General features: G+C 49.3%; 1 protein-coding gene across 1 annotated transcript; it reads right to left on the reverse strand.

The window, feature by feature from the left end:
- Positions 1-2234: 2234 nt before the first annotated feature.
- Positions 2235-26443, reverse strand: LOC114602417 (uncharacterized). Its single transcript, XM_077932489.1, has 9 exons — positions 26410-26443; positions 25817-26261; positions 13350-13414; positions 12270-12314; positions 10936-11010; positions 9181-9217; positions 7125-7174; positions 5746-5784; positions 2235-4663 (listed from the first exon to the last, which is right to left on the reverse strand). Exons 1-8 carry the CDS (start codon positions 26441-26443, stop codon positions 5762-5764), a joined length of 774 nt encoding a protein of 257 aa, XP_077788615.1. The 3' UTR covers positions 2235-4663; positions 5746-5761.
- Positions 26444-26735: the final 292 nt, after the last annotated feature.

The raw sequence follows: 26735 nt of genomic DNA on the forward strand, positions 1-26735 counted from the left end.
CATGCTGGCTTGGGTTGATGGGAATTGTAGTCAGAAACATCAAGAGGGCATCAAACAAGAGTGGCATTAAACAATCCCTTACTTGCAGGCACTTGTGGCCTGGCCCTGTCACATTTGTGCCTTGCAGATTGCTGGTGAATAGTCCCACATGACCAGCTGAGGTTTCGTCAATGAGAGCTCATGGTTTAGAGATGGTCTCCTGCCAGCTGAGGCTCTCTCCGCGTTTTTGAATAAGATACCCAACGGGCCTCAGCAAAGGTGATGCCATTCCAGCCGAGGAAGCTGGCGTGTGTCAGTGCACACACAAGTGTGGAAGGCAGGAAGCAAGCGAAAGCTTTGGAAAAGACAAAGGAAGTGGAGCTTCCCCCAAAACTGCTCATGGCTCATGGAAGTAGGGGGCACACAACAGTTGCACATCTGTGAGGCTCAGTCTTTTTTTTACACAGAAACAATCTGTCATCTGGATGAAGGAGGCTCCTTTGGAACTGGAGTCAATAGATGGTGCAGATAACCGAGAGAATACATGGTTCCGAACCTAGGGCACTCTTCCTTACACATAAGAAACACTGACTCTTTCTCAGCAGATTGTGCTTTTAACTAAGGCTATGTGCACGTTGGGACGCGGGTGGCGCTGTGGGTAAAACCTCAGCGCCTAGGACTTGCCGATCGCATGGTCGGCCGTTCGAATCCCCGCGGCGGGGTGAGCTCCCGTCATTCGGTCCCAGCGCCTGCCCACCTAGCAGTTCGAAAGCACCCTTAAGTGCAAGTAGATAAATAGGGACTGCTTACTAGCGGGAAGGTAAACGGCGTTTCCGTGTGCTGCTCTGGTGCTGGTCGCCGGAGCAGCTTCGTCATGCTGGCCATGTGACCCGGAAGTGTCTCCGGACAGCGCTGGCTCCCGGCCTCTAGAGTGAGATGAGCGCACAACCCTAGAGTCTGTCAAGACTGGCCCGTACGGGCAGGGGTACCTTTACCTTTACTATGTGCACGTTACCAGCTCAAAACATAGCTAGGCATTTCTTCCCCCCCAATAAGCCTACCCTCAGCTGATCCATAGGAAGAACAGGACCTGCGAAAGCTCTGTTGGTAGAGAATGAGCCTCTTCATCTCAGGGTCATGGGTTCAAACCCCCCTTTAGGCAAAAAGAGTCCTGTGTTTCAGGGGGACGGACTAGATGGTCCTTGGGGTTCCTTCTAATTCTACAGTTCTGTGATTCTGGAACACAGAAGTTACGCTATACTGAGTGAGCAACAACTGGTCCATCTAGCTCAGCACCGTCTACAGTGCCTGGCAGACATTTTCCAGTTTTTCACATAGGGCGTCTCACCTAGCCTTGCTTGGAGTAGGTGAGGAATGAGCCAGAAAAATTCTGCATGCAAAACAGGTGCTCTGGTCAGCAGAGGAGCGGGGTTATTGTTCATCAAATGGTCGATGTGATGACCACGGTGGGGGTGACTTGCAGTCCTATGATGGCACTCATAGAATCACAGAATTGTAGAGCTGGAAGGGGCCACAAATGTCATCTAGTCCAACCCTCTGTAATGCAGGAATCTTTCAGCTAATGTGGGGCTCAAATCCATGACCCTAGGGTCAAGTCTCATGCTCTACCGACTGAGGTATCCAGCCTGTGAACCCTAATTTATATTACAGCAGACGCTCGGGTTGCGAACGTGATCCATGCAGGAGGCACGTTCGCAACCTGCAGCATTCTCAACCCGCAGCGCCGCAGCTGCGCATGTGCGGGTTGCAATTCAGTGCTTCTGCGCATGCACAAAGCGCGATTTAGCACTTCTGCGCATGCACAACTGCCAAAACCCAGAAGTAACCCATTCCGGTACTTCCAGGTGTCAGCACATCCGTAACCGGAAAAAACGCAACCTGAAGCATCTGTAACCCAAGGTATGACTGTATTTTTGTCGCTGCTGCAAAATTGAGGGGGTGGGGGTGGAATTGCTGCAGGAGCTGGATTAGGCCCCCGGCCCAGGTAGCAAGTCACTCCTGCCTTAGGGGAAGCTAGGCAATTAAACTCACAATGGGGAAATGTGGAGCCCTCCACAGCTGTTTGGTACAGCTGTTATTCGGTGAAGGAGATAGTTCTATATCCGAGCAAGGCACCTGGGAGTTTGTGTGTGGAAATCCCCCAAAATACCACCCATGTCTTACTTCTCTCAAGCTCGTTCATTCACAAGCACACAGATACACAGAGAGAGCAAAGTCTGACATTTCACCGCAGCTGGAGAAAGTAGCATTTTAATGTCGTGGAAGAGACTTGGCAGACATAAAAGGTCAGGAACATAGAAAGGGGTCAGCGAAACCAGGGGAACGGGGCTCAGTGGAGAGCTTTCCTAAGGGCCAGCAGCACAAAGAGCATCAGGCATTAAGCTTTGACAGGTGCCACCCACACCTGCTCCTCCTACACAGCCTAGACCGAAGCAGGTGGATGTTATGGCACTGCCCTCTGCTGGAAAGAAACCACACTGCTCTGTGGCGAGAGAATGCAGGTAACCTCAAATGATACCGCACGCAGCAAGGTCGTTTTTCCAAGCAGGTGAAGGCGGTATAACAGGAGAACTAGCGTACACACTCATTTATTGCATCCTACACACCCAACACTCAGGGCAAAGGCGGGAATTACTTTCTGCCTCCGGGTTTTATTATTTGAAGCATCGGCACTTGGGAGCAGATTTCCAGTTCTGGTCTGGATTTTCAGAGCCAGGCTGCATTGCTATGCCACAGGCAAAGATTTAGGCTAAGGATGGGGAAGCCGTGGTCCTCTAATTTGGTGCTGGACTCCCAGCAGCCCCAGTTACCATAGGCATTTGAGTTGAGAGTCCTATCACATCTGGAAGGGCTACGGCTTCTGCATCCCTGGTTGGTTAGATCCAGCCAGCTTGCTGAGCCCAACAGCTGGATATTCTGCACTGACTGTAGGAAGTTCTTGGCAAAAAAGCAAGCTTGTAATAAGGCCAGAACTTCTTCTTCCTGTCGAAACTGTCACTATTTTTTGTTCAAGAAAGAAAGGCCTCAATTTACTCTCATAAAAAAAAGGAAAGATCTCATACTCCCTTCCCATTTATAAGAGTGTATTATTGTGCATTTGGCAGGGCTGGGAACTCGCACTCCACCAGACAGGAACAAAATGAACATTCCCCACTACGTCTTGTGGCTGCAGCTGCTAAATACAACAAATAGGCTCTGGGGGAATTGCAAAATCCTGGTTAGGGAGCCTCACGGTTAGGGCTGCATTATTCATCACCCTTTTCCTGGGGGTGGGGTGGGATGTTAGGAGAGGGGTAGTACCTCTGATGGGGGACACATTGTGCTCCTTCTGGGGTAGTTTGTTCAGCGTTGGGCCCCACCCTGCACTCAGCTCTCACCTGTGGCTCCTAGAAGCTGTCAGCATATGACAGCAGCCACACTCTGGGAAGTGACTTAAAGTGGCCGGCTAAACCAGGCGAGGGTAGCCGATGGGTCTCAAACCTCAGTGAGTTAAGGACTTCCCCTGCATATGAAGACAGGCTCCAGCAGATGGAGTAGATGAGACCAATAGTGGGCCCAATGGTCAAGAAGGTGATTTCTGCATGTCCTGCAGAGGGAAGTGAGGGCAAATGGGGCTCCTCGTCAATTTGGGAAGACAGCCCATCTAGGAGAAGGAAGACTCTGATCCTAGACCTCTGCTGCCTTAAGGGATGTCTTCAGGAGAAGACTAGCCTAAGGAGTAAACCCTACGCAAATCTGCAGTTCCCAAGGTGGTTGGATGGTGCCTTGTATGCCTCTGTCCAGCAACTCCTACAGCCAAGCTGCTGTTAAACGTATTGCTCTGCTTTCCTTTGGGCCACATCAGCAAGGCTGAGAGAGGGGTCTTGCCATCTGGGCAGCCTGGGACCTCCATACACACTGCCCAGGCTTGCACCCTGGGGAGGACACTCTGGTGCTGTTAACACAGCGATTAGACTTCACCCCCCGAGGCACACTCCATTGTCTCTTGAGACAGACAGGTGTCAACAACTTCTGGAGACAGTGCTCACCTTCAGCTTTCCCCAAAACAGTGCCATCGAAATGTTGTCAGGACTGCAACTCCCTTCATCCCTGGCCATTGGGCACGCTGGCCAGGTCTGATGGGAATTGGGAGTCCAACGAGATCTGGAACGCACCGAGTCAGAAAAGGCTGCCTTGCACTCTGCACTTGCACTGAGATTGCACTGAGTGACAATTTGAAAGGCCAATGGAAGCAACCCCCCACTTTGGATGAGCTCCTAGCTTCTGTGGAAGAAGAACACCCCTTCTGTTTTCTTTTCATGGACAGAGCTGCCAGCCTTTATGCCTAGATATGTCTGAAAATCATTTCTACCACCGCTCTTGGGAAGTCTCATCGTAACCGTTTGAGCACCAGGGAGGCAGATTTAGTATCCCCCATCGCCTAGGATGAGGACTAAGCTTGAGCAAAATGTGACGGACAACAACCCCTTTCTCTCGGAGTCTCGCAGCAAGCTAAGCACTTCCAAGTTAGGCTGGGATCACCACGAAGGCAGCAGGCCTGGCGTTTTGCCAGGTTTGGTGCAAAAGGCAGGCGGCTTGCTGGGGAGCAGGGAGGCGAGGGCTGTGTGCAGTGCAGAGACAGGAACACTCTGGATCATGGGGGGAACGACATTTCAGGAGCAGCCTGGGAGGAGAAAAAGAAAAGTCAGGTGCAGAAGGAGTTAAGTTCAAAATAAATCCAGAAAGGCAGAAGCCCAATAGATGCCCCCCAAAAGCCCCGATAAGATCACAGTTTCTCCAGATGGTTCTCAACGACATACTGCTCTGTGAGGTGTCCCACAGTAAGTTTAGAGGAAAAGACTGTGGCTCAGTAGGAGAGCACGTGTTTGGCATGCAGAAGGTCTCAGGGTGAATCCCATCAGCGCCAGATAGGTCTGGGAGAGACTCTTGCCTGAATCCTGGAAAGCTGCTGACTTAGGATAAGGCAGCTTCTTGTGTACTTCCAGGCCTCTCTGTAATTGCAGGCCTGAAGGTGCCTGGCTAAATTAAAAGGGACAGGGTTCACCTTTAAAAGCCCTAGGCAGCCAGGCCCTGGGTACAAGGACTGCCTCTGCCAGGCCCAGAGTTTGCACCCAGGATTCCTGGGCAGCTCCAAGTAGTGGAGTGCCTTTTGGAACTGGTAGGTTTTAAGGCAGGGAGACCGACAGTAGGTGGCGCTAGAGACAATGTCTGGCAGAGGCAACTAATTCTTGTTTTCTCTCCATTGGCCTCTTCCCTGCTGAGGATAGGGGGCAGGAAGATGGCAGGTAGTGCCAACCCCTGGCTGGAAGTAAGAAGGCAGGCAGAGTTGATTGAGCTTGGCAAGGGAATGCCCATTCGCCCCAATGGATGAGCCTCCACTGGCTGCCAGGGGTCCGGCAGACCCTGCCCTACTGGTGTCTGCCCCACAGCCCCCTCTTTAACCCCTCTAGTGTTCCAATCAGCATTATTGGCAGGGTGTGCGAGCCACCATTCAGCGTTTCCTACAATATCCCTGGATTGAACCCTGGCCAAGCAGGTCCTAGTCCCAGTCTAACCACTGTGACACACTGCTCATTCAGTAGTGTTCACTGGAAAGTTCTATCATCACTTTCAATTTCAATATAGTGTAAACTATGAGCAAAGCTGTCGACTTGATTTTCAAAGCATGCTAGCAGGACCCGGAGCCCAACCAGTCCGTCCAAACCAGCGGTCCATCTCCCCAGTCCTGTGGTATATGCAACTCACCAGTTTCAGGCTTCTTCTATCTCATCCTTGTGGATAAACCTAGCAAGGAGAGTCAGAAAGAGACAGTTTTTTAAAAAGTGGTTGTTTCCCTAAAAGGCTTTAAGCTTTCTTTCCTTCTTTTTCCCTAATCCACCCCAGGCGGGAACAGTTTGCCCCAGCAGTGTGTCCTGTTACATGTCAAATCAAAGCAGTCCCAAAACACATTTTGCCCCACAGTGCAGGATCTAGCAGACGGGTGGGGAAACCTGAGGCCTGGGGATGGAACGCGGCCCTTCAGACATCTCAATCTGGCCCTCCTCAGGCCACAGCCTCCTCACGGGCCTTTCTTTGTGCCTCAAGTATTTTTGCCTGGCTGGATCCTGTCAAAGAGCTACAATTCCCAAAGTTCCCTGGAAAGAAGAATTGATTCACTCAATTGATCCACTCTGGGAACTGCTGCTCTGTGAGGGGAATAGGGGTCTCCTAACAGCCCTCAGCTGTCCGCGTCAGCGGACGCGGGTGGCGCTGTGGGTAAAAGCCTCAGCGCCTAGGACTTGCCGATCGAAAGGTCGGCGGTTTGAATCCCCGCGGCGGGGTGCGCTCCCGTTGCTCGGTCCCAGCGCCTGCCAACCTAGCAGTTCGAAAGCACCCCCGGGTGCAAGTAGATAAATAGGGACCGCTTACTAGCGGGAAGGTAAACGGCGTTTCCGTGTGCTGCGCTGGTGCCGGCTCGCCAGAGCAGCTTTGTCACGCTGGCCACGTGACCCGGAAGTGTCTGCGGACAGCGCTGGCCCTTGGCCTCTTGAGTGAGATGGGCGCGCAACCCTAGAGTCTGGCAAGACTGGCCCGTACGGGCAGGGGTACCTTTACCTTTTTTAACAGCCCTCAGCACCCTTAACAAATTACAGCTCCCAGGATTCTTTGAGGGAGGCCATAGGGGTTTAAAGTGGTATGATACTGCTTTAAATGTGTGGTGTAGATGGGACGCAAGTTGAACACGCAGTCCTGCCACACAAAAGTCCACTCGCTTTCTTTGTTTCAGCTGCTCAGTTAAGGTGAACAAAGTCATATTCTGGTTGCTATTGTTAAACACCTGAGCCAGGAGTCCTTGCCAATCTATTCCAACCCACTTACTTAGAAATCCTACCAGCAGATCCCAATCTACCTTCTGCCGACCCCTTAATATATATATAAGCCTTTTTTTGGTTTTGGTTTTGCAATCAAGCAGTGTATAATTTTTATGAAATAAACAAAAAGTTTTTAACGAAATGAATAAATCTGACGTAGGCACAAGGCTCAGCTCCTCAGTTTTCTTTTTAAAGTTTCTAGTCCTCAAGTATGAGGAAAAGAAGGGGGCAGCAGAGGAAAGTGAAGGATAACTCAAGTAGGCTGGATCTTACGCCGAATCGAGCTGCGCAGGGCCCCCTCCTCCTCGTCAGGTTCACCCGTCCTGTAAATAGAAAAAAATATTTGTCATGCTGTGCTTAACAAAAATGCCTTGCTCTCTTCATATCCTGCAGCAATTTCTGTTTTTTAAAAACCACGGTGTTTTGTACAAGTGCAAAGCAATAGCTCCTCCTGTTGACAGATAAAATAACTACTCAGGGCACCAACAGAAATGGTTAATTAAGGCGATGCGAGCTAATGAGCCTTGCCAACTATGGATTTATTCACATTTCCATGGGCCCAAAAGGGTTGACTATTTGGAGGGCTGGTGGTCTGAACCCTACTGCCAAGGACCCCTCCTTCCAATCCAACTATTGTGGTGGGGGAGCAGGGAGCAGTGGTGTAGCGTGGGGAGGGCCACAGGGGTGCAAAATTGTTAAGGCCGCCAAATTTCAACACCTGGTGCTGTCTCAATACAGTTGTGCGATTCCGTTGCTGGGCTCTGTTGAAAACGGCCTCTCCATGAGAACCTCTCCGGGCAATGGAACAACTCTTCTTTTCTTATCTCTACAGCTGCAATCTCTTGGGTGCCGCAGATGCTGTTAGGCAGCTGAATGCACATGCGTTCTCTGTCTCTGTTTCCCTCCTTCTCACCCTCGCTCCTCCAGGTAGCCCGGAGTGCTGGCAACCCACGCTACGCCACTGGCAGGGAGGGAGAAGCGTTGCATTTACTTTTCCAAAGCCCCAAGTTTAACAATTTGCTGTCTTGCTACCAGGCCAGATTCATGTTACTTGTGTTCATTCATAAAGCCCTAAACAACTTGAGGTCCAAATACCTTAAGGACTGCCCGATTCCTTACGATCCACCTCAGTCACTGAGACTGTCTGATGGATGACTTCTGGCTGGTTCCCAACGCTCCTAAGGCTGGGTTGGTCTAAACGAGGGACTGAGCCTTGAATGGGGCATGCCCTGCCCTGCGGAACTCCCTGCCACTAGAGTTCGGCAGGAACCATCCCTTCCTTCTTTAAGATGTCTTTTGAAAACTATATTGTCACGAACCATCTCTTTTTAAGCAATCACTATGTTTTACTGATGTATTTATGGGTGCTTTTGGCTGATTTTATCCTTATATGTCGCATACCACCTGGATATGTTTTTATGAAAGTGCCGGCTATAAATATATATATAAAGAAATAAATAAACAAAATCTTGTGAAAGCTCCTTAAGAAAACAAAGGAGGCAGCTTAACAACTGTGCAGTCTTAGCACATGGGGAAGCTTTTAGTGAGAAATTCCTATGGAAATGAGCCAAGCCAAATGTCCAAGTGTAAATAGTTTTTATCTGGAGGAAAGGGTGTGTGGGAAGATCTTTTTCCGATTGTAGATTGTACTTCTTGTTGTTTTGTACCAAACTGTTTTACTGTACACCTTGGTATTGTTTTAATGAGAGGCAGTATACAAACATTTTAAATAATAATAAATAAAGGGAAGGCAACAAAATCATGCACAAGACTTGCAAAGAAAAAGAAAAATCAGCCTGACCTAGCTAGTTACATTTTACCTGCTTAAGCAAAGTCTTGGATTTCAGAGCATGTGCAGAGTTCCTTATAGAAGAGAATTTCTGAGTGAGAGAATATCTTTGGCCTCCTGATTGGAGGGTTCCAAGAAGACAAAGACAGAGCGCAAAGCCTGTTTGTTCACAGAGGCAGATCGGGTTTTGGCCTATTTGTGTAATAGACTACTGGCACAAGAGATAAAGTATATTTTGCCAATCAAGAATTTCTTTAGAGGTCGATTCCACCTCCTTGATGACTCATTAAAACTTATATTACAAGAAGGCTTAGCTGTTTTTGATTAGATGAGGTACTGGAGTAAATGATTATCAACCTCAGAATGCATGCTGAAGAATAAAAGACAGGATATCAGTTTGTTGCAGACTTCTGGAGAAATGGTCTGAGCACAGATGCTGCTTTTTCTTCTTCTTGCTAGGTCACCTGTCTGCATCTGTCGTATATAATAGCCCCTCTATCCTAGGTCACCCATTTAAGCTTTCCAGGGGAAAGGCGTTACCTCTGTTGCTGGTTGAACTTGCAGCGACAACGTCGACCTGGGAAAGAGAGAGAGAAATCCCAAACAGTGAAAGAGAATCAGTACGGGGACAGGCGAGAAGCAAAGACTCTGGGATTGCCAGCATTCTTTTGGGAAGGGAGTGTTGCCAAGTGGTTGGAACAGAAAGCAGCCCACTCATAATTTAAGGTTACCAGATATCCCCATTTTCCCGGGACAGTCCCCGGATTTACACATCAGTCCCCATACAAAAACCATTGAAGTTGATAAGTGTCCCCAGATTCATTGGAAAAAAATCTGGTAATCTTACATTAGAGGGAGCCCACAGGTCAGTGGCAGAATGCATAGAGACAGTCCCAACTCCAATTCACAAAATATCTAAAGACAGGATGGGAAAGACTAAACTTAAGAGCACTGAAGCCAGCCAGTCTTGAGCTAAGTAGATCAACAGTCTGAGGTCCATATGGGGCTCAAAGACTACAAGTGAGACCTGCAACAAAATGTTGCAGCACAGAGTGCCGCTGCTCGGGGTTCCAGCCAGCCATGCCCTCCTCCCGAAAACTCCATTCCAGACATCCTCTCAACGGCATTCTGAGGACACAAGCAGCTTTCATTGGGTTGCTCTTTCGGTTGGAGAAGATGCCCCCCTACGGGTTTCCCCTTGATGTGTTTTCCTTTTACAAACCTCAAGGTTCCCCAAAGGATGCCAACACACCCTCCTGTATCTCAGAGGCTCCAATTTATCCACATGCCTGGTGACACTTAGCAGCTGCATGTGCTGTTAACATGCTGCAGAAGACCACCAGAAGGTGGCAGTAGAAAGTTATGGCAGAGCACGTAACTTTGCCTGTGGAAGGCCCCAAATTCAATCCCCGGTGTCTCCAGGGATGTGAGCGATGGGAAAGACATCTGCTGGGGTCCCTGTAGAGCCACTTCCAGTCAGAGGCAGAAATAGTGGACAAGGCAGGCCAAATGCCTGACTCTGTAAAAGACAGCTTCATATATAGAATAATAGAATTCTAGAGTTGGAAGGGACCACAAAGGTCATCAAGTCCAACCACCAGCAATGCGGGATTTTTATTTTTATTTTTGCCCAATGTGGGCATCAAACCCACAACCCTGATATTAAGAGTCTCATGCTCTACTGACTGAGCCATATGTCCACATGGGCTCCTTGATCCATTTCCCTTCAGTAGTTTCCCCCTCCTACCCTGCCCCCACCAGCTGCTTTTCACTCCTCGAGAGAAAAGGTACAAGAATCCGGTGTGTGAGACAGAGTGTGCAACTGAGCCCCGCTGTGTGGGTCTTAAGAGGAGAAAAACTAACGACTGGACAGTGGTGGCTGGTTCCCATTTGGAACTGGCGAGGCAGGGAGGTCAACAGTAGGTGGCGCCAGAGCACGCTAACTCTAGTTTTGTCCACATCCGCTTCCCTGATGACTCCTATGACACTGAGATTCAGGACAAGGATGGCCAGTAATACCATGTATGCTGGATGTAAGTAAGAAAGCAAAGTTGGGTCTGGCAGAGGGCAGGCTGAGAGTTGGTGGAGCAGTGTCCCTTTCGCCCTGAGAGATCAGCCCTCTACCAAACAGGTGTGTGAAAGGAGCCCTTCCTCCCCACACCTGCAGCTTCTGCAGCTGCATTTTATTACAGTCGCAATGTTGGGGAAATTCAGCAGGTGCCATGGCTCAGCTTGGCTCATTATAAGGCAGGGAATTGTGGGGGCTGGGGGGAGAGAGGGAGAGAATCTACTCACTGAGCACAATGAGAATGCCAAGCAGGAACAGGACGACAGCAAAAACCAGCCCCCCAATTCTCAGCGAGTGGTAATCTGAGAAGGAAGAAGAAGGAAGAAGTGGTCATTTCCAGCTGGGAACATATCCCCGACTTGGAACGAGGGGACGCTCTTGTGATGCTTTGCATCAGTGTTCCCCAACCCGGTGCTCTCCAGATCAATAGCAGCTGGTGCCCATTGGGATGGGTAGGGCGAAATTCTGGTAGCCCAAACCGTAGGCGGAGCTCCCAAGCCAATGATATCTAAAGGTAAAGGTACCCCTGACTGTTAGGTCCAGTCACAGACGACTCTAGGGTTGCGGCGCTCATCTCTCTCTATAGGCCAAGGGAGCCGGCGTTTGCCCGCAGACAGCTTCTGGGTCATGTGGCCAGCATGACTAAGCCACTTCTGGCAAACCAGAGCAGCACACAGAAACGCCGTTTACCTTCCCGCAAGAGCTGTACCTATTTATCTACTTGTACTTTGATGTGCTTTCGAACTGCTAGGTGGGGAGGAGCTGGGACCGAACAATGGGAACTCACTCCATCGCGGGGATTTAAACCGCCGACCTTCCGATTGGCAAGCCCTAGGCTCAGTGGTTTAGACCACAGCGCCACCCACGTCCCCAAGCCAATGATAGCAAGCGCCAACTAAGGAAAGGAGGCCCCATTCTCCTCGCAGAACTTCAATTCCCACAGTTCCCCATGGAGAGGGATTGACTGCGAGACCGCTCTGGAAATTGTAGACCCGTGAGAGGAATAGGCGTCTCCTAAGAACTCTCAGAACAACAGCTCCCAGGGTTCTTGGGGGGCGAGGGGAAGAGACAACTGTTTAAAGCAGTATCACAGCACTTTTAAGGCACGGTGTAAATGTGGCACAGGTTTCCTCCTCCCTGTTGAGTCCTAGAAGGCCAGCACTGAGACTAAGGAATAGAAAGCTGACAGCCAGAGCTGTCTTGTCAGTGAAGAGGTAGGCAGACACGTGAGGACTGGCTGGGGACAGACTGATCTTGGTGAGACAGTGCCCCGCTTGCTCGAATGGATGGGTCTCCACTGTGGGGAGCAAGGGAGACATAGGCTGAGGAAAATAGCCTCCACAGGTGGTGACGGAAGGTTAAAAAACACAAAAAAACCCCTCTCCTTTGCATCAGTGCTGTGCTCCAAGTCAGAGTCATCCACGCCTCTTTTAAAGTTGTAGTTTTTTTAAGTTCAAAAACGAGGAGATTGGACAACACGTTTTTTGTTTCCAAAAGTCTGTTAGGGGGTCTCTGCCCTTGCCATCTATCTCCTGACCCCAGGTAGTAACAACTGACTCACCATAATTGAATGGGTCGTGTGGAATGTCCTTGGGTTGTGGTGGTTCTGAAAGAGGCAAACACACACATATATAGAGGAGATTAATAATACAGTTATCCTTTAAACTTCCCTGCCCCGCCCCCATTAATCAATCACTTTATACTGAACTACTTAGCGTTATAATAACTCCCCATGATCTTGATAAACCCCATTTGGGGGGAAATGTTTTATTTTTATTATTTATTTTTATTTATATCCCACCGTTCCTCCTCTTTAAATTGCATTTCCTATCCCACCTGGCAACTAAGCAGCACATAAATTAAGAAATAACAACAAAAACAACACCGAAAAGGCCTGGATATATAAGGGGCACTTTCAGACACCTGCTATTTTTGGGTGACATTCAAGCACATACTGGCAAGTTCAGGTTCATTTATTTGATTTATTATATTTTTATCCTACCGTCTGCTGCCCCCACCCCCCACAAGAGGTTTGAGGTAGTGTATACGGTTTTCCCCTTCCCCATTTAATCCCCACAACAATCCTGTAAAGTAGGCTGAGAGGCAGTGCCTAGACCAGGGGTCAGCAAACTTTTTCAGGAGGCCAGTCCACTGTCCCTCAGACCTTGTGGGGGACCGGACTATATTTTTGGGGGGGGGATGAACGAATTCCTATGCCCCACAAATAACCCAGAGATGCATTTTAAATAAAAGGACACATTCTACTCGTGTAAAAACACGCCGATTCCCGGACCGTCCATGGGCCAGATTTAGAAGGCGATTGGGCTGGATCTGGCCCCTGGGCTTTAGTTTGCCTAACCATGGACTAGACCAAGGTCACCCAGTGAGTGTGGATTTGAACCCTGGTCTCCCAGGTCCTAGTCCGAGATTCTAACCACTACACCACCCTGGCTCACCTCACCAAGATCTTTTGACTTTTTTTGACTATAAGGTGCAGTGCATTTTTGAACTAGGTTTTCTTTTTGTGCATAGTACGAAATGCCCAAATGTCAGCAGACGTTCTCAGCCGTTTCTCCTCCTCCTCCTCCTCCTCCTCCTCCTCCTCCTCCTCCTCCTCCTCCCTGCCCCTCCACAAGCTTACCTGCTACTGCAGATCCTATCAAGATCCCACACAGAGGCAGAAGGAACCACAACTCCATGACTGTTCTGAGAAAATATAAAAGCAACAAATAGTCAGATGGTGACTTGAGCAATGTGCAGGATGTAATATGCTTTAGCTGATATTCCTGCATTGCAAGGGTTGGACTAGATGACTCTCAGGGTCCCTTCCAATTCTGTGGTTCTTTCTGGCCACCATCCAGGCAAGCAAGAATCGTAAGAATTCAAGGACGCATTCCAGCAAGGCAAAAACTCCCAGGAAGAGCACAAAGCAAGGCTGGTGAGGTGTGCAGCCTGGAGGGAAAGGGGTGTGGTCTGGTGAAAGGGGGTGTGGCCTGGAGAGAGAGCTGAGGACCACACAGAGAGTCGTGGTAGGTTGCATTTAGCCCTGAGGTTCCCTATTACGGGGTCCAACTACACATTGTGTTAAGCACACTTTCTAAAAAGTGCACAGTGGTACCTTGGGTTACAGACGCTTCAGGTTACGGACTCCACTAATCCAGAAATAGTACCTCGGGTTAAGAACTTTGCTTCAGGTTGAGAACAGAAATCGTGCTCTGGTGGTGCGGCAGCAGCAGGAGGCCCCATTAGCTAAAGCTGTACCTCAGGTTAAGAACAGTTTCAGGTTAAGAACGGACCTCCGGAACGAATTAAGTTCTTAACCCGAGGTACCACTGTACTTAGCCCCAGCATGCAAAGAGAACCCTATTAGGGCTAAACCTTTCTCCCCTATCCTGTTTTCCACCAAAAACAGCTGCCATGAGCTACAAATTCCACCTTTTCAGACATGTTCTTCTTCTTCAGGGCATTTCCCCTTTCATTCCCCCTTTCTTCTACCTCCTCCACCCTTTTCTCCCAGCAAGGTTGCTGCCTTTCCCTCTTGAGAGGGCTCCTGCGCTGTCAACGGACGCACCAATCTGAGGCAACCAGGAGAAATTCAACAGGTATCGCTTCCCACCTCACTCGGCATTGCCCTGAAGAAAGAACGCAGCCTGTTGGGGAGTTCCCACTGAACAAGCAGGAACCCTGAGAGAACGCAAAGTCGGCTACTCTTAAGGACGGAAAAGTAAACAGCAAGTCCACCGGGAGCCAGGGGGGTACGGTTAAAAATAGAGCTTTGCTGAGAAACGTTCCAGAATTAGAGAACGTCCCTCAAAACGCAAGCAGGAAACAAAGATGGCTGAGAAGTGTCAGCAAGACGGCTGTGGGGAGAGGGGCGGTTTGGGGGGGGGGGTCCAGATCAGCCAGGTGGAAAGGGAAATGGACTGGGAGAGGAGAGGAAATGGTTCCTCCAACAGCTGGGGCTGGACCCATTATTTCACATCCTGAAATGGCCTCAGTGGCCCTGTGGAAGGGAGGGCAAAGGCCTGTAACTATGGCAATAGGCTTTTTTTGCAGCCACCGAAAACTGCTTTGCAATGTTTGCAAATGATAACCTGTCTCTAGGGTGCTCAGGGACGTTTCAGGGTTTCCCTTCTGCCTGCCCTGGCAGGCAATTAAGCTCGCAACCTTCCGGCAGAGAAAGGTCCTGTCGTGCTCTTAACCAGAACATGCGGATCAAAGTGCATTTAACAAGAAAGAGGGAGAATTCAGCTAAAATTCAGAGTCTCGGTTTGCAAGTGCCCATGGCCTCCAATGGCCGAGGAGGCACTTACGGAAAACAACTGAGGCTTGCAATAAAATGCTGCAGTATATATCAGGACTCCGACCTGCTCAGCCCTGCTCCAGGATACAGTGGTACCTCGGGTTAAGTACTTAATTCGTTCTGGAGGTCTGTTCTTAACCTGAAACTGTTCTTAACCTGAAGCACCACTTCAGCTAATGGGGCCTCCTGCTGCCGCTGCGCAATTTCTGTTCTCAGCCTGAAGCAAAGTTCTTAACCTGAGGTAATATTTCTGGGTTAGCGGAGTCTGTAACCTGAAACATATGTAACCTGAAGCGTATGTAACCCGAGGTACCACTGTACTCCATTCTGTACCCCTCTCCCCCACCCGTTCCTCAGGGGTCCCATTTGGCTCAATTTCCGTCGGCATTCATCACATGACTTCGCTGCTAGGCACCGGTTCAAAAACAACCACCACCATCGGACTAATGCTGGAGGGCACACACCCAATTGCCTGGGAGGGAGGCTGGCCCCTGCTTCCTCACTTCCTACCCCAGCCCCATAGTGCTCAGAGAAACAGATCCTTTCCACAAACATCCTTCTGGCTTGCATGTTTGGCTGCTGCTATCACTAACTGAGCAGGAAAGGGGAATAGGAACACTCCCATGCCTTGGCTCACTCTCTGCCAGAAAGGCCACGCTTTCAACTGCAAACGTCAGCCAAGAGATTTCTCGGTGCAACAAAGAACGCCCCAGCTCACACATTTGGAGCTGCTCTAAACGTTAGGTACCACTTTGCTCTCAAAAAATGGGCTTTCAAGGTACAGTGCCACATGTTTGCAGATGCTCTGCTGCCAAGCTACACTTCCTTCTGGAATTAGCCGGATTTGCAGCTAGGCAATGATGCTGGCATCGACTGAGAGAGGTGTTGTGGGTAGGAGCAGGGACCTGTCAACCACCTGTCAATCAATGAGCATGGGAGGCACTTCAAAGAAACGGGGGACCTTCTCCTCTGCTAGGAGGACGCTGGGGACCTCACAACCACGGCACAAGACCAAAAATGTGGAAGCCAGGCTCTGGCAGGGAGCAGAGTGTCGCCAAAGCCTTGTGGAATGTGCAGGAGATGTTTGGGCCTGCCCAGGCAGCTCGTAATTTTGAGAGCCATTGGACAAGGGTACAAAAGCTTCTCTCTATGCTGGGGAGATTGAAACGGGGGGACGCAGACGGTTAGACTGGCTGGACAATCCAGGGACGGCCAGGTTTAGAGCTGCCTGAATGTTCTTTTGTCGGTTCCTTGTAGCCTTAATTTCCCACACAAACACACCCTATTGTTTGTTGCTGTAGCTGCAGAGCAACACCCGCCTGCCTTTCCCTGCTGCTCAGTAACTGCACCCCAGCAGGGAGCACATTCCTGGAAGAAAGCAAGTTGGCCGCTGGGGTTGCCTCCAGCAGGGCTAGCAATGCTACTGGGCAACAGGAGAAACAGCATGCCTCTGGCAGCCAATTTTGAACCCCACTATGGGGGCAACAGGGACGCGGGTGGAGCTGTGGTCTAAACCACTGAGCCTAGGGCTTGCCAATCGGAAGGTCGGTGGTTCGAATCCCCGTGACGGGGTGAGCTCCCATTGTTCGGTCCCAGCTCCTGCCAACCTAGCAGTTCGAAAGCACATAAAAGTGCAAATAGATAAATAGGTACCGCTCCAGAGGGAAGGTAAACGGCGTTACCGTGTGCTGCTCTGGTTCGCCAGAAGCGGCTTAGTCATGCTGGCCACATGACCCAGAAAAAACTGTCTGTGGACAAACGTCGGCTCCCTCGGCCAGTAAAGCGAGATGAACGCCACAACCCCAGAGTCATTCGCCATTGGACCTAACGGTCAGGGGTCCTTTACCTTTTTTTAATGGGGACAATACATCTGTCGCCTCCAAGCTGCCTGTGTTTTGCGGGAGGGATTCAGGCGCAGAAAGGAATTTAGGCTTGCAGAATTCTAATGGGTAAAAGTGCCTAGCTGTTGCCCTGCAACCACAAATCCTAGGTGGAGCAGGGCGGACAACAGACGTTTTTTGTGGTTAGGAAAGCAACAGGGAGGCCAGGGTTCAAATCCCCAGGCAGACCTGACACTCGCTAGGTGACCTGGGGCCAGCCACAGTCTCCCAACCTAAACAACCTCACAGGGTTGTTGTGAAGTTAAAAATGGGGAAGGGAGAAAACCATGCACACCACCCTGAGCTCCTCGGAGGAAAGGTGGAGTATAAAACCAATAAGATATACATAAAAATTAAAGCTAGATATTGCTTAACCTCTGTGTAAGCTGTGCGCAAGCGAATCCACATAAATGCTCAAGAAACAGATCTGCAGGAGCCCAATATTTATGTAGGTTATTCTGCCAGGCTCTCAAGCTTCACCACCCCTTAGTATCCGATGGGCCAACAGTAAAGGTAAAGGGACCCCTAACCATTAGGTCCAGTCGTGGCCGACTCTGGGGTTACGGCGCTCATCTCGCTATGATGGCTGAGGGAGCCGGTGTACAGCTTCTGGGTCATGTGGCCAGCATGACTAAGCCGCTTCTGGCAGACCAGAGCAGCACACGGAAACGCCGTTTACCTTCCCGCCGGAGCGGTACCTATTTATCTACTTGCACTTTGAAGTGCTTTCAAACTGCTAGGTTGGCAGGAGCAGGGACCGAGCAACAGGAGCTCACCCCGTCATGGGGATTCGAATCGCCGACCTTCTGATCAGCAAGTCCTAGTCTCTGTGGTTTAATCCACAGCGCTACCCACGTCCATCCAATGGGCCAGAGGGGCTGCAAAAACAGGAGGTCCAGTGCATGTGCCAATCTGTCGCCATTAATGAAGCCGATTGCATTATTGTTAATTTGCCCTGATGGGAGCATGATGCAGAGAATTTCGGGTTCAAGCACCCAAACGCCTTGGACAATCTCAGCATTGTGGTGCTGAGTTTCAGAGGAAAGGAGGCAGAGAGAGAAAAGAGCCCCCTTGGACCCACTGGTGGATCCAGTTAACACTGACTGTACCTCAACTGGATCAGACCTTTCCTTGGGGGCTGCATGCCCACCAGGGCCATTTTCAACCAGTTTTAGGGGGGTGCGAGGGGGAGGAGATTCCGTTGCGCAACCTTTTTGCTGGCAGAATCTTAGCACTATGTTGAACACAAGCCTGTACCCTTAAAGCCCCTTTCCCTCCCCACAAAGAATCCTGGCAACTTTAATTGAGCAAGGGCGCTGGGAACTGTAGTTCCCAGGGTTCTTTGCAAGGCTGCTTTAAATGCAGAAAGGATGGCTGCACCTTCACAGGGTGAGGCTAGACATCACGGGAGCATGTCACATCCATACCAAAGGTTTATTTTATTTATTTGTTTTCATAAGCTTTTATTTATATATTTCAAAGAGAAAGTTGAAGCAACATTTGCCAATGTACAATCATATTTTTCTAATTTATGCTGCATGCTACTTATTCTATATATTACCTTTTCCACAGTATTTTCAAATCTGTATTTTACTGCTGTTTGTACTCTAAAGCCACTTGAGTTTTAGCATGTTTACAACAGTTTTTTTAAAAAAACAATCTACAAACTTTCTCCAATCCTCCTTGAATTCTGCCTCATCTTGATTTCTGATTTCGCTAGATAAACTTGCCATTTCTGCATATTCCATCAATGTGAAAAATTACAACGCATGTTTAAAGCACGTTAAAAACACATGGCTTGCCCCACCACAACCACCACCACAGAAACCTGGGAACTGCAGTTTGTTAAAAAAACTGGCTTTCCAAGCATTGCTACACACCAGAGAAAAACGCTCACCCCCTGATTCTGCCATGCCCCATTCCAAATAGCCAACACAACCACTCGGTTGACAGCTCCATTACAGCCCCTGACACAGCTGTCCCTGTTCCTCCCCAGAGAGGTGCCCATTCTGCTGTGTTTTGGCACGCAAGGGTGTTATATTATCCCACCCACAGGCTCACCCTCGCAGGAAACTCACCCTGCCCAACAGCAGTGCCCTTGGGGTTGTCCTGTCTCCTTTCCCCAGATAAGGGGTGGGGGGAATTGCTTTGCTACCTGCCCCGTGCAGCCCTCACACCTACCCCTCAGGATCCGTACTGCTGGGCCTCCCTGGTCTTTCAGGAGGAGATAAGGACAGGTTGGAGCTGAGGGAAAGGAACAAACTTCTTTTTTTAAAAAAAGAGGGAAGGTACTGGCTAGTGGCAGAGAGGGAAAGATTAGGGGAGCTAAATTAAGTCTGCCTTGGCTCCAGGACAAAGGCTGCAGGGGAACAGCAGCGTGTGCTGCTGACCAGAAGGTGCGAAAGAAAAGGAAAAAAAACCCACAGGCAGCACAGCAGAGGAAACAGCCCGGCTGTGCATGCACCATTCACTTAAAAGCACATGGCTTTTAAGAAGCCTGGGAACTGTAGTTTGCCCTTCGCAGAACTACAGTTCCCTGAACCCTTAACAAACTGTGGTTCCCAGGATGCTTTGGGCCAGGGTTTCCCAAACACTGGTCTCCAGCTGTTTTTGGACTACAGTTCCCATCATCCCTGACCACTGTTCCTGTTCGCTAAGGATGATGGGAGTTGTAGTCCCAAAACAGCTGGAGACCAGTGTTTGGGAAGCCCTGCTTTGGGGGAAGCAATGTGCTTTAAATGTATGGGATGCACACGGCCAGAGAGGGAGAAGGAGTTGGATCAGGCTAGACTGCCGCCCCCAAACTATGGGATGGACTACCAAGCAGGTCTACAGAAGAGAGTGGCCCTACAATTCATGCATTTGTATACTCTGTGTGTGCGTGTTTATTTTCATGTTTTGAGAATATATACCACAGGAAAGCAAGCTACAAGGACATCAAAATATATGTGCCAATGCAGTATTATTGTTCTTTAAAGTTGCAACTGACTGAATCTGACATTCTGCCGAGGACAATCTGTTAACCAAGGGTACATCAGGTTTGGAAACCTTGAAATGAAACCAGCCCTTTTGTTTTCTCCTCTGCGGGGATGCCTGCAAGCTTTGCCGTGACTCATGATTCATTCCTTTTAACTAGCTAGATTGCCCACACAAACTGATGCCACGCTCTCTGGAGAGAGAATGAAGCACCTCTCTTCCCTTTTGCAGACTTACCTGGAGGGGATGCACTTGAGGCTAAACCCCTGCATTTAATTTATCCATTTAATTTGTTGCATTTATATCCCACCTTTTCCTCCAAGGAGATCAAGGTAGTGCACATGGTTTTCCCTCTCCCCATTTAATTGCCACAACAACCCTGCAAGGTAGGTTAGGCTGAAAGGCAGTGACTGGCCCAAGTGAGCTTCATCTGGAGAGCGTCAGAGCGGGGCCTTTTCTGCAGTGGCTCCTTGTTTGTGGAATACTCTCCCTAGGGAGGCTCAACTGGCACCTTCACTGCATATCTTTAGGCGCCAGGTTAAAACAGTCTTCTTCACCCATGCCTTTGGCTAATTAATCTATGGCTTTAAAAACTAAGTATAGGATGTGTGAGTTATTGTTTTGTTTATTATGTTATAAATGTTTGTGTTTATATACTGTAAACCATCCTGTGATCCTCGGATTAAGGGTGGTATATAAATTTAATAAATAATACTGGCCATATGGCAATTTGAACCCCGGTCTCCCAGGTCCTAGTCTGGTCCTCTAACCACTACACCACACTGTCTCTCCCCTAAGCTAAGCACCTATCCTGCTTTTGATTTCCAAGGCAGGAGTAGGATGGGAGGGATAGGACTGGGAATGGGGAGTGCAAAGGTTTAACCCTTTCTCTGCATGTTAGTTAACTCACCCCGCCTGCCCACTCCGTTGCTTCTTGTCCTTATCACACACAAACACACATGTCTGCTATCTTAAGAAGAAGAAAATACACAACAGCAGACTACACATTTAATGCAGACTGCAGTTTGTCCGTTCCCTAGCATAGTTAACCAGAATTTTTGCTGTAAGGGGTTATTGGGTCAGTGGTTTGATACAGGTTGGTACACTGGGTATCAGAAACCAAACAATGGCCCCAGAACCAGCTGAGAGGCATCCTTTTATCGTTATTTTTGGTGGAAACATCAATGCACATCTCTTTGCACTTGGAATGGGGAGCATACAGCCTTCCTGATATGGATTAACTCCCCGCAGCAGCATGGCCAATGGTCAGAGATGAAAGCCAAAGGTTCTCCAACCTTACTTCACTTTAATATACTCAAAACAAAGGAGCGAAAGGAAGACAGATCTCTGCCCCCAAGAAGCTGGTAATCTAAATTCTAGCAGTAAGGGAGAATAATGAAGAGAGTCTGGGGCACCCACTCTATAAGGCCAAGCTGTCTATGCCCCCCACCGCAAAATTACCTGTTGGGAGCAGGCCAAGGTCTTTTTGTCCAACCCCCTGCAATGAGGGAATCTCCTTTCTTGTAACTTGAAGCCACTGGTTCAGGTACTACCCTCTGGAGCAAGAGAAAACAAGCTGCTTTCTCCATCTTCCACGTGACAGCCTTGTATATATTTGAAAATGGCTATCCTATCTCTTTTCAGTCTCCTCTTTTCCAGGCTAAATATCCAGATCCTTCAACTGTTCCTCATAAGACTTGGTTTCCAGACCCTTGGTCATCTCAGTTGCCCTCTTCTGCACATGTTCCAGCTTGTCAATATCCTTCTTAAATTGCAGCACCCAGAACTGGACACATGAAGTATTCCAGGTGTGGTCTGTCCAAGGCAGGACAGAGTGCTACTATGACTTCCCTTGACTTGAACACTATACTTTTGTTGATGCAGCCTAGAATGGCATTAGCATTTTTTTGCTGCTGCATCACACTGTTGTCTCATGTGAAGCAGGTTGGCGATGCTTAGGAGATACAGACAGAAAGGGAGGTTTGGTTTCGGCCTAGGACTCGGCCATTCATTGGCTCATCACTTTTGTAGGTTAATATTGTGAGAGCTGGACCATAAAGAAAGCTGATCGCCAAAGAATTGATGCTTTTGAATTATGATGCTGGAGGAGACTCTTGAAAGTCCCACAGACTGCAAGAAGATCAAACCTCTCCATTCTTAAGGAAATCAGCCCTGAGTGCTCACTGGAAGGACAGATCCTGAAGCTGAAGCTCCAGTACTTTGGCCACCTCATGAGAAGAGAAGACTCCCTGGAAAGGACCCTGATGTTGGGAGAGATTGAAGGCACAAGGAGAAGGGGAAGACAGAAGACGAGATGGTTGGATGGTGTTCATGAGTCTGACCAAACTCTGGGAGGCAATGGAAGGCAGGAGTGCCTGGCGTGCTCTGGTCCATGGGTCATGAAGAGTCGGACACGACTAAACAACAACAACAACAAAACTTCAAGATGCAGGGGAAGAAGCGACCCAGCAAGGAAAATTCCTCTTGGGTGTAGCACACGGGAGTTCAGCTAAGCCCTTTGGCCAAGCCCTCTCCCCTGACTTGTTGTTTGGCAGCTCTGTCTAAATATACCCAGGCAGGATGCTGGAGTTATAAATATCCCCCATACTCGACCCCCATGGCATCCAGCCTCACAGCTCTGCTTGGGTTCATTTCAGTACCAAGCCCTTCCAAAGACGATAAGTAGCAACAGCATTCCACCTTTGCCGTAAGCCTGTTCTCCATTTGCACAGAACTCACAGGCCTGGAGTAGACTGTCTTGGGTTTGTGGGTGGGGAGCAGCAGTTACTATCTCCATGCATTTGCACCCTGGCCTTGATTCTGAGAAGGGTTGTCAGAGAGGCTCACAATTAAAACTATCCATTTAAAACGACAGGTGGCTGCATTTTAAAAAAAGAAGCAGAACATTAAAAACTTGGGCAAATTATAAAACTTTAAAACCCACGTCAGTGGAGTGTTATATTGTTTTAATTGCTTTTTTTACAGTTTTAATAGTTAAAACTTGTCTTACATTTTTAATAACAAATGTCTTCAACTTTTGGCTGAAATTGCATTATTGTGTATTTTAAACACGTCTGGATATATTTGTTGCCGTTTATACTTGTAAAGTGCTTAGAAGCCCTTTTGGCAACTCAGCAGTATATAAATTAATTAATAAATAGCTAACAACAACTGTGGGAAATTGCAGTCAAATATAACTAGCAAGCCTAGGACTAGTTAATACATGAAGGAGTTAAAACCACAGAATTGTATTCCTAGACTCAGTTAGTTCACGCCCCCTCACCGCTGGTGAAGGAGGATATGCTTAAGTTACAAGGGAGATCTAGTAGGGAAAGGGAAATTAATTACACCATCTCCACCAAGTTGGTCTCGTATGTTAAAGTAATTTAAGAGACTACGATTTTTCTTGTTCCTGCCTGCAGAGATTAGGAAACTAGGAAATTCACCGGATCTGGCTAAAGACACCAGGCTAAAGGTAGAAGATAGGTCCACTAGCATGCAACCTTTTAGAACATACACAAGCACTTTAAAAATTGTACTGTGATTTTCTCTCACAATTAAAAAACACCTGAAAAGTTGCTATTGTTCCCCTTTTACAGATGGAAAAACCGAACAAGGGGAACGTGTTCTATGTAGAGTCAGTGCCTTGATCCATCTGGCTCAGCATCACCTCCACCAACTTCTGCCGCCGGCGCAGGCTTCTCAGAGGCATCTGGTTGGCCAACCATAAGAACAAGAAGCTGGGGTTTTCAGGGCCATTGGCCTGATCCTGCAGGTTCTACTTACATTGTGCAGATACCTGATGATCGTCTTCCAAAGCAACTACTCTATTCCCAACTTAAAAATGGAAAGCGCAATGCTGGTGGTCAACAAAAGGAGTTTAAAGGCAAATCTCAAGGCAAATCTAAACAAATGTAGTATAAACACCGACAACTGGGAAACACTGGCCTGCAAATGCTCCAGTTGGAGAACAGCCTTTACCAAAGGGGTCATGGGCTTTGAAGACACTCAAACTCAGGACGCAAGGGAGAAACGTGCTAAGAGGAAGGCACGCTTGACAAATCCACACTGTGATCAACTCCCACCTGGGAACCAATGTCCCCACTGTGGAAGGACGTGTGGGTCCAGAATTGGCCTCCACAGTCACTTACGGACTCATTGTTAAAACCGTGTTTATGGAAGACAATCTTACTCAGCTACAAGTGAACGCCAAAGAAGAAGACTTATGCTATTACGGTGCTCTCCAGATTATTTGGACAGCAATCATTCCCGAGTGTAACAAACAGGCTGATAGAAATGAGAACCACAGAGCACATAAGAAGAGCCCTTGTAGGATTAGTTTGCACAGCATCCTAGAAAGGCTGTACTTCAGCAGTTGAGCAGCTCCTTTGCCTGCAAAAGGTCTCAGGGTCAATCCCTGGTATCTCCAGGTAAGGCTGGGGGGGAAAACTCCTGCTCAGTGTCAGCTAGATGTATAAGAAGGCAACTTCCTGCATTTCCCCCAGTGGCCAGCCAGACACAACAGCATTAGCCCTTTCTGTTGCCTTGCCCCAGCAACTCATCCTCAAGAGGCAGGCTGCCTTGCAGGCAGTTTGCATGTAGCCCTTCATAAGACACACCCTCCATCCCTTTGCCTAACGCCCCCTTCCGGGCCGTCTCAGCACACCAAGTTCCATGAAGAAATTCTGTAATTTGCAAAACACTAACGCAGCATTCTCGCAAGCTCAGAGCGTTTCCCTTAGGAATGTTGCTAAAGGCAGTCAAAGAAATGGGCCATTCTTTGTCCCTTAAAGCCAAGCAAATATTTCTAGTCAACATGAGTCGATCGGGTCACTTGCCATGCTCACCTAACACAAACCTCCCATTCAACCACCTTCCTCTGGAAATACTTCCAAGCCTTTCCCACTTAGGGTTGCCTGCCAGCCACCTCCACCGCCAGCACCTAGGCTCCTGTCTCTTTTTCAAACTGAGCGGCATGCAAAACTTCAACAGGAGAAGCCTTCCCTGCCAATAACGTGATGTGGGGGGAGGGAGAGGTTTCCCCTGTTGAACTTGTGCCCGTTTGCACCACTGGGGAAGACACAGAAGCTTTTCTAATAAGAGTCATGCAGCTCTTCCGAGTTATCCTCCCAAACCCCTGAGATTATTCCAAAATATCGGGTCTTTCCCACAGATTTCAAGATCACCCCAATGACCTTTGCAGGAGGAAGGCCTCCTTCGTACGCTGTTAAATTTTCAGAGACCACAACTAATGCAGAGAAACCCAAGCACACGCGCTTCCACATTATGCAGCTGTTTCATGGGGCTTGGGGAAGGAAAACTGTTTATTTGCCCCGTCAACTGAGCACCGAGAGGCACACACACCAGGAGGTAAAAGGACCCCAATTACCAGGGGCAGCAACGTCAAGGGGGAGAGTCCTGGCTCAGCTGTAGAACATCTGCTTTGAGTGCAGAAGGTTCCAGGTCCAAGCTGCAAGTTAGGGGCTGGGGAATTCTCCGGATTGAAACCCTGGAGAAACAGCTGTCAATCAGTGTGGGCAATACAGAACTAGAGGGACAGCTGGTCTGCTTCCTCTCTTCTTAAGTTGGCAAAGGTCATACCCCCCCACCCCACCCCAGACCCTAGCACACTAACAAGAGCCCCCTAGACCTGCCACAGCGAGGGGGAAGGCTCGCCAAGAGGAGTGGGGCCATGGAGAGTATCCTGCCCTCCAAAAACCTGGAGCTGACTTTGCTAGTAGCTCCCAACTTAGATTTAATAGTCCGCTAATGACGGGTGACCACCAGTATTAGCACTTTCCAGGAAGCAAAGTCACGCACAAAAAGAAACCCGACCTCCAAAAGGAGGCGATTTCGTGCCCCTTATCCAGATTCTGACACCTCTGCTAACTCCGGATCGCACCCACCTCGAAATCAACCCACAACAGCAGACCGTTGCCTTGAACTTACTTGGCAAAGCGCTTTCCGAGAAGTTCAGAGACGCACACAAACACCGGTTCCTTTCGGTCGCCCCCACCTCTTCCTACCCGTCCTTGCTGCTTGCCACGCGGTTCCGGGCCCGATCGGTGGTCCCGACCTCGGCGCGCTTCCCTTGCTGAGCGTCGGAAAGCAGCCGCGTCGCCGGCGCGAACCCGGGTGGGTGTGGGAGGCGCCGCGGGGGCCGGCGGGGCCTGGGCGGGGCGCGGAGCTCGGCGGGGCCGGCCGGGGGTCAGCAGCCGGAGGGAAAGGCCGGAGGAGGGAAAGGGAGGCAGGCAGGCTGCCGTCGTGTTGGCGTGCGCGCACAGATAGCGCGCCTTGCAGTTGCGTGTGGATGGCGCACGCGGCAGATCCGGGCGTGGGGCTGCTTGACGCGCGCGGACACGCGTGTAGTGAATGAGATCCGTGCAGAAGACCGCTCATGGCAGGCGTCGATTTCTCTTCCCCTCGTTTTTTTACGCGTTTCTAAAAAGTGACTGAGTAATGCGTGGACGCTCCTCTCTGTCGGGCACACACGCCCCGCCCCCTTAATCACGTTTTTTTCTGGCCGTCCCCCACCCACTCACCCCACGATCGTCCTTTTTCTTTGTTTTCTTCCATTCCTGCAGACTTTGCGACACGGTGGTGTATCCTCGTGGCTTTTTATGCGATTGCGCGCATAGCAACGCTGGGAAGTCCGGGATCAAATTGCAGGGGGATGGACTGGATTACCCTTAAGGTCCCCTCCAACTTTACAATTCTATTACAGTATTCTATAAAATCTCCACGAAGATCACTTGGATGATCTTGGGCCTATTACCGCCTCTCAGCCTAATTTACATCGCAGGGTTGTTGTGAGGAACGATGGATCGGGACAGAACGATATATGTCATCGTGAATTCCTTGGAGCAGG

This window comes from Podarcis muralis, chromosome 7 (assembly GCF_964188315.1).
Source record: "Podarcis muralis chromosome 7, rPodMur119.hap1.1, whole genome shotgun sequence".
Lineage (NCBI taxonomy): Eukaryota > Metazoa > Chordata > Lepidosauria > Squamata > Lacertidae > Podarcis > Podarcis muralis.

Bases quoted from the DNA above. Each gene is read 5' to 3' on its own strand.
- LOC114602417 (XM_077932489.1), bottom strand. From the start codon at position 26,443: ATGGAAGAAAACAAAGAAAAAGGACGATCGTGGG. The intron at 11,011-12,269 runs GTGAGTCAGTTG...CTTCCTTCTCAG, and splicing joins ACACGACCCATTCAATTATG to ATTACCACTCGCTGAGAATT. The intron at 9,218-10,935 runs GTGAGTAGATTC...TCTCTTTCCCAG, and splicing joins TGGCATTCTCATTGTGCTCA to GTCGACGTTGTCGCTGCAAG.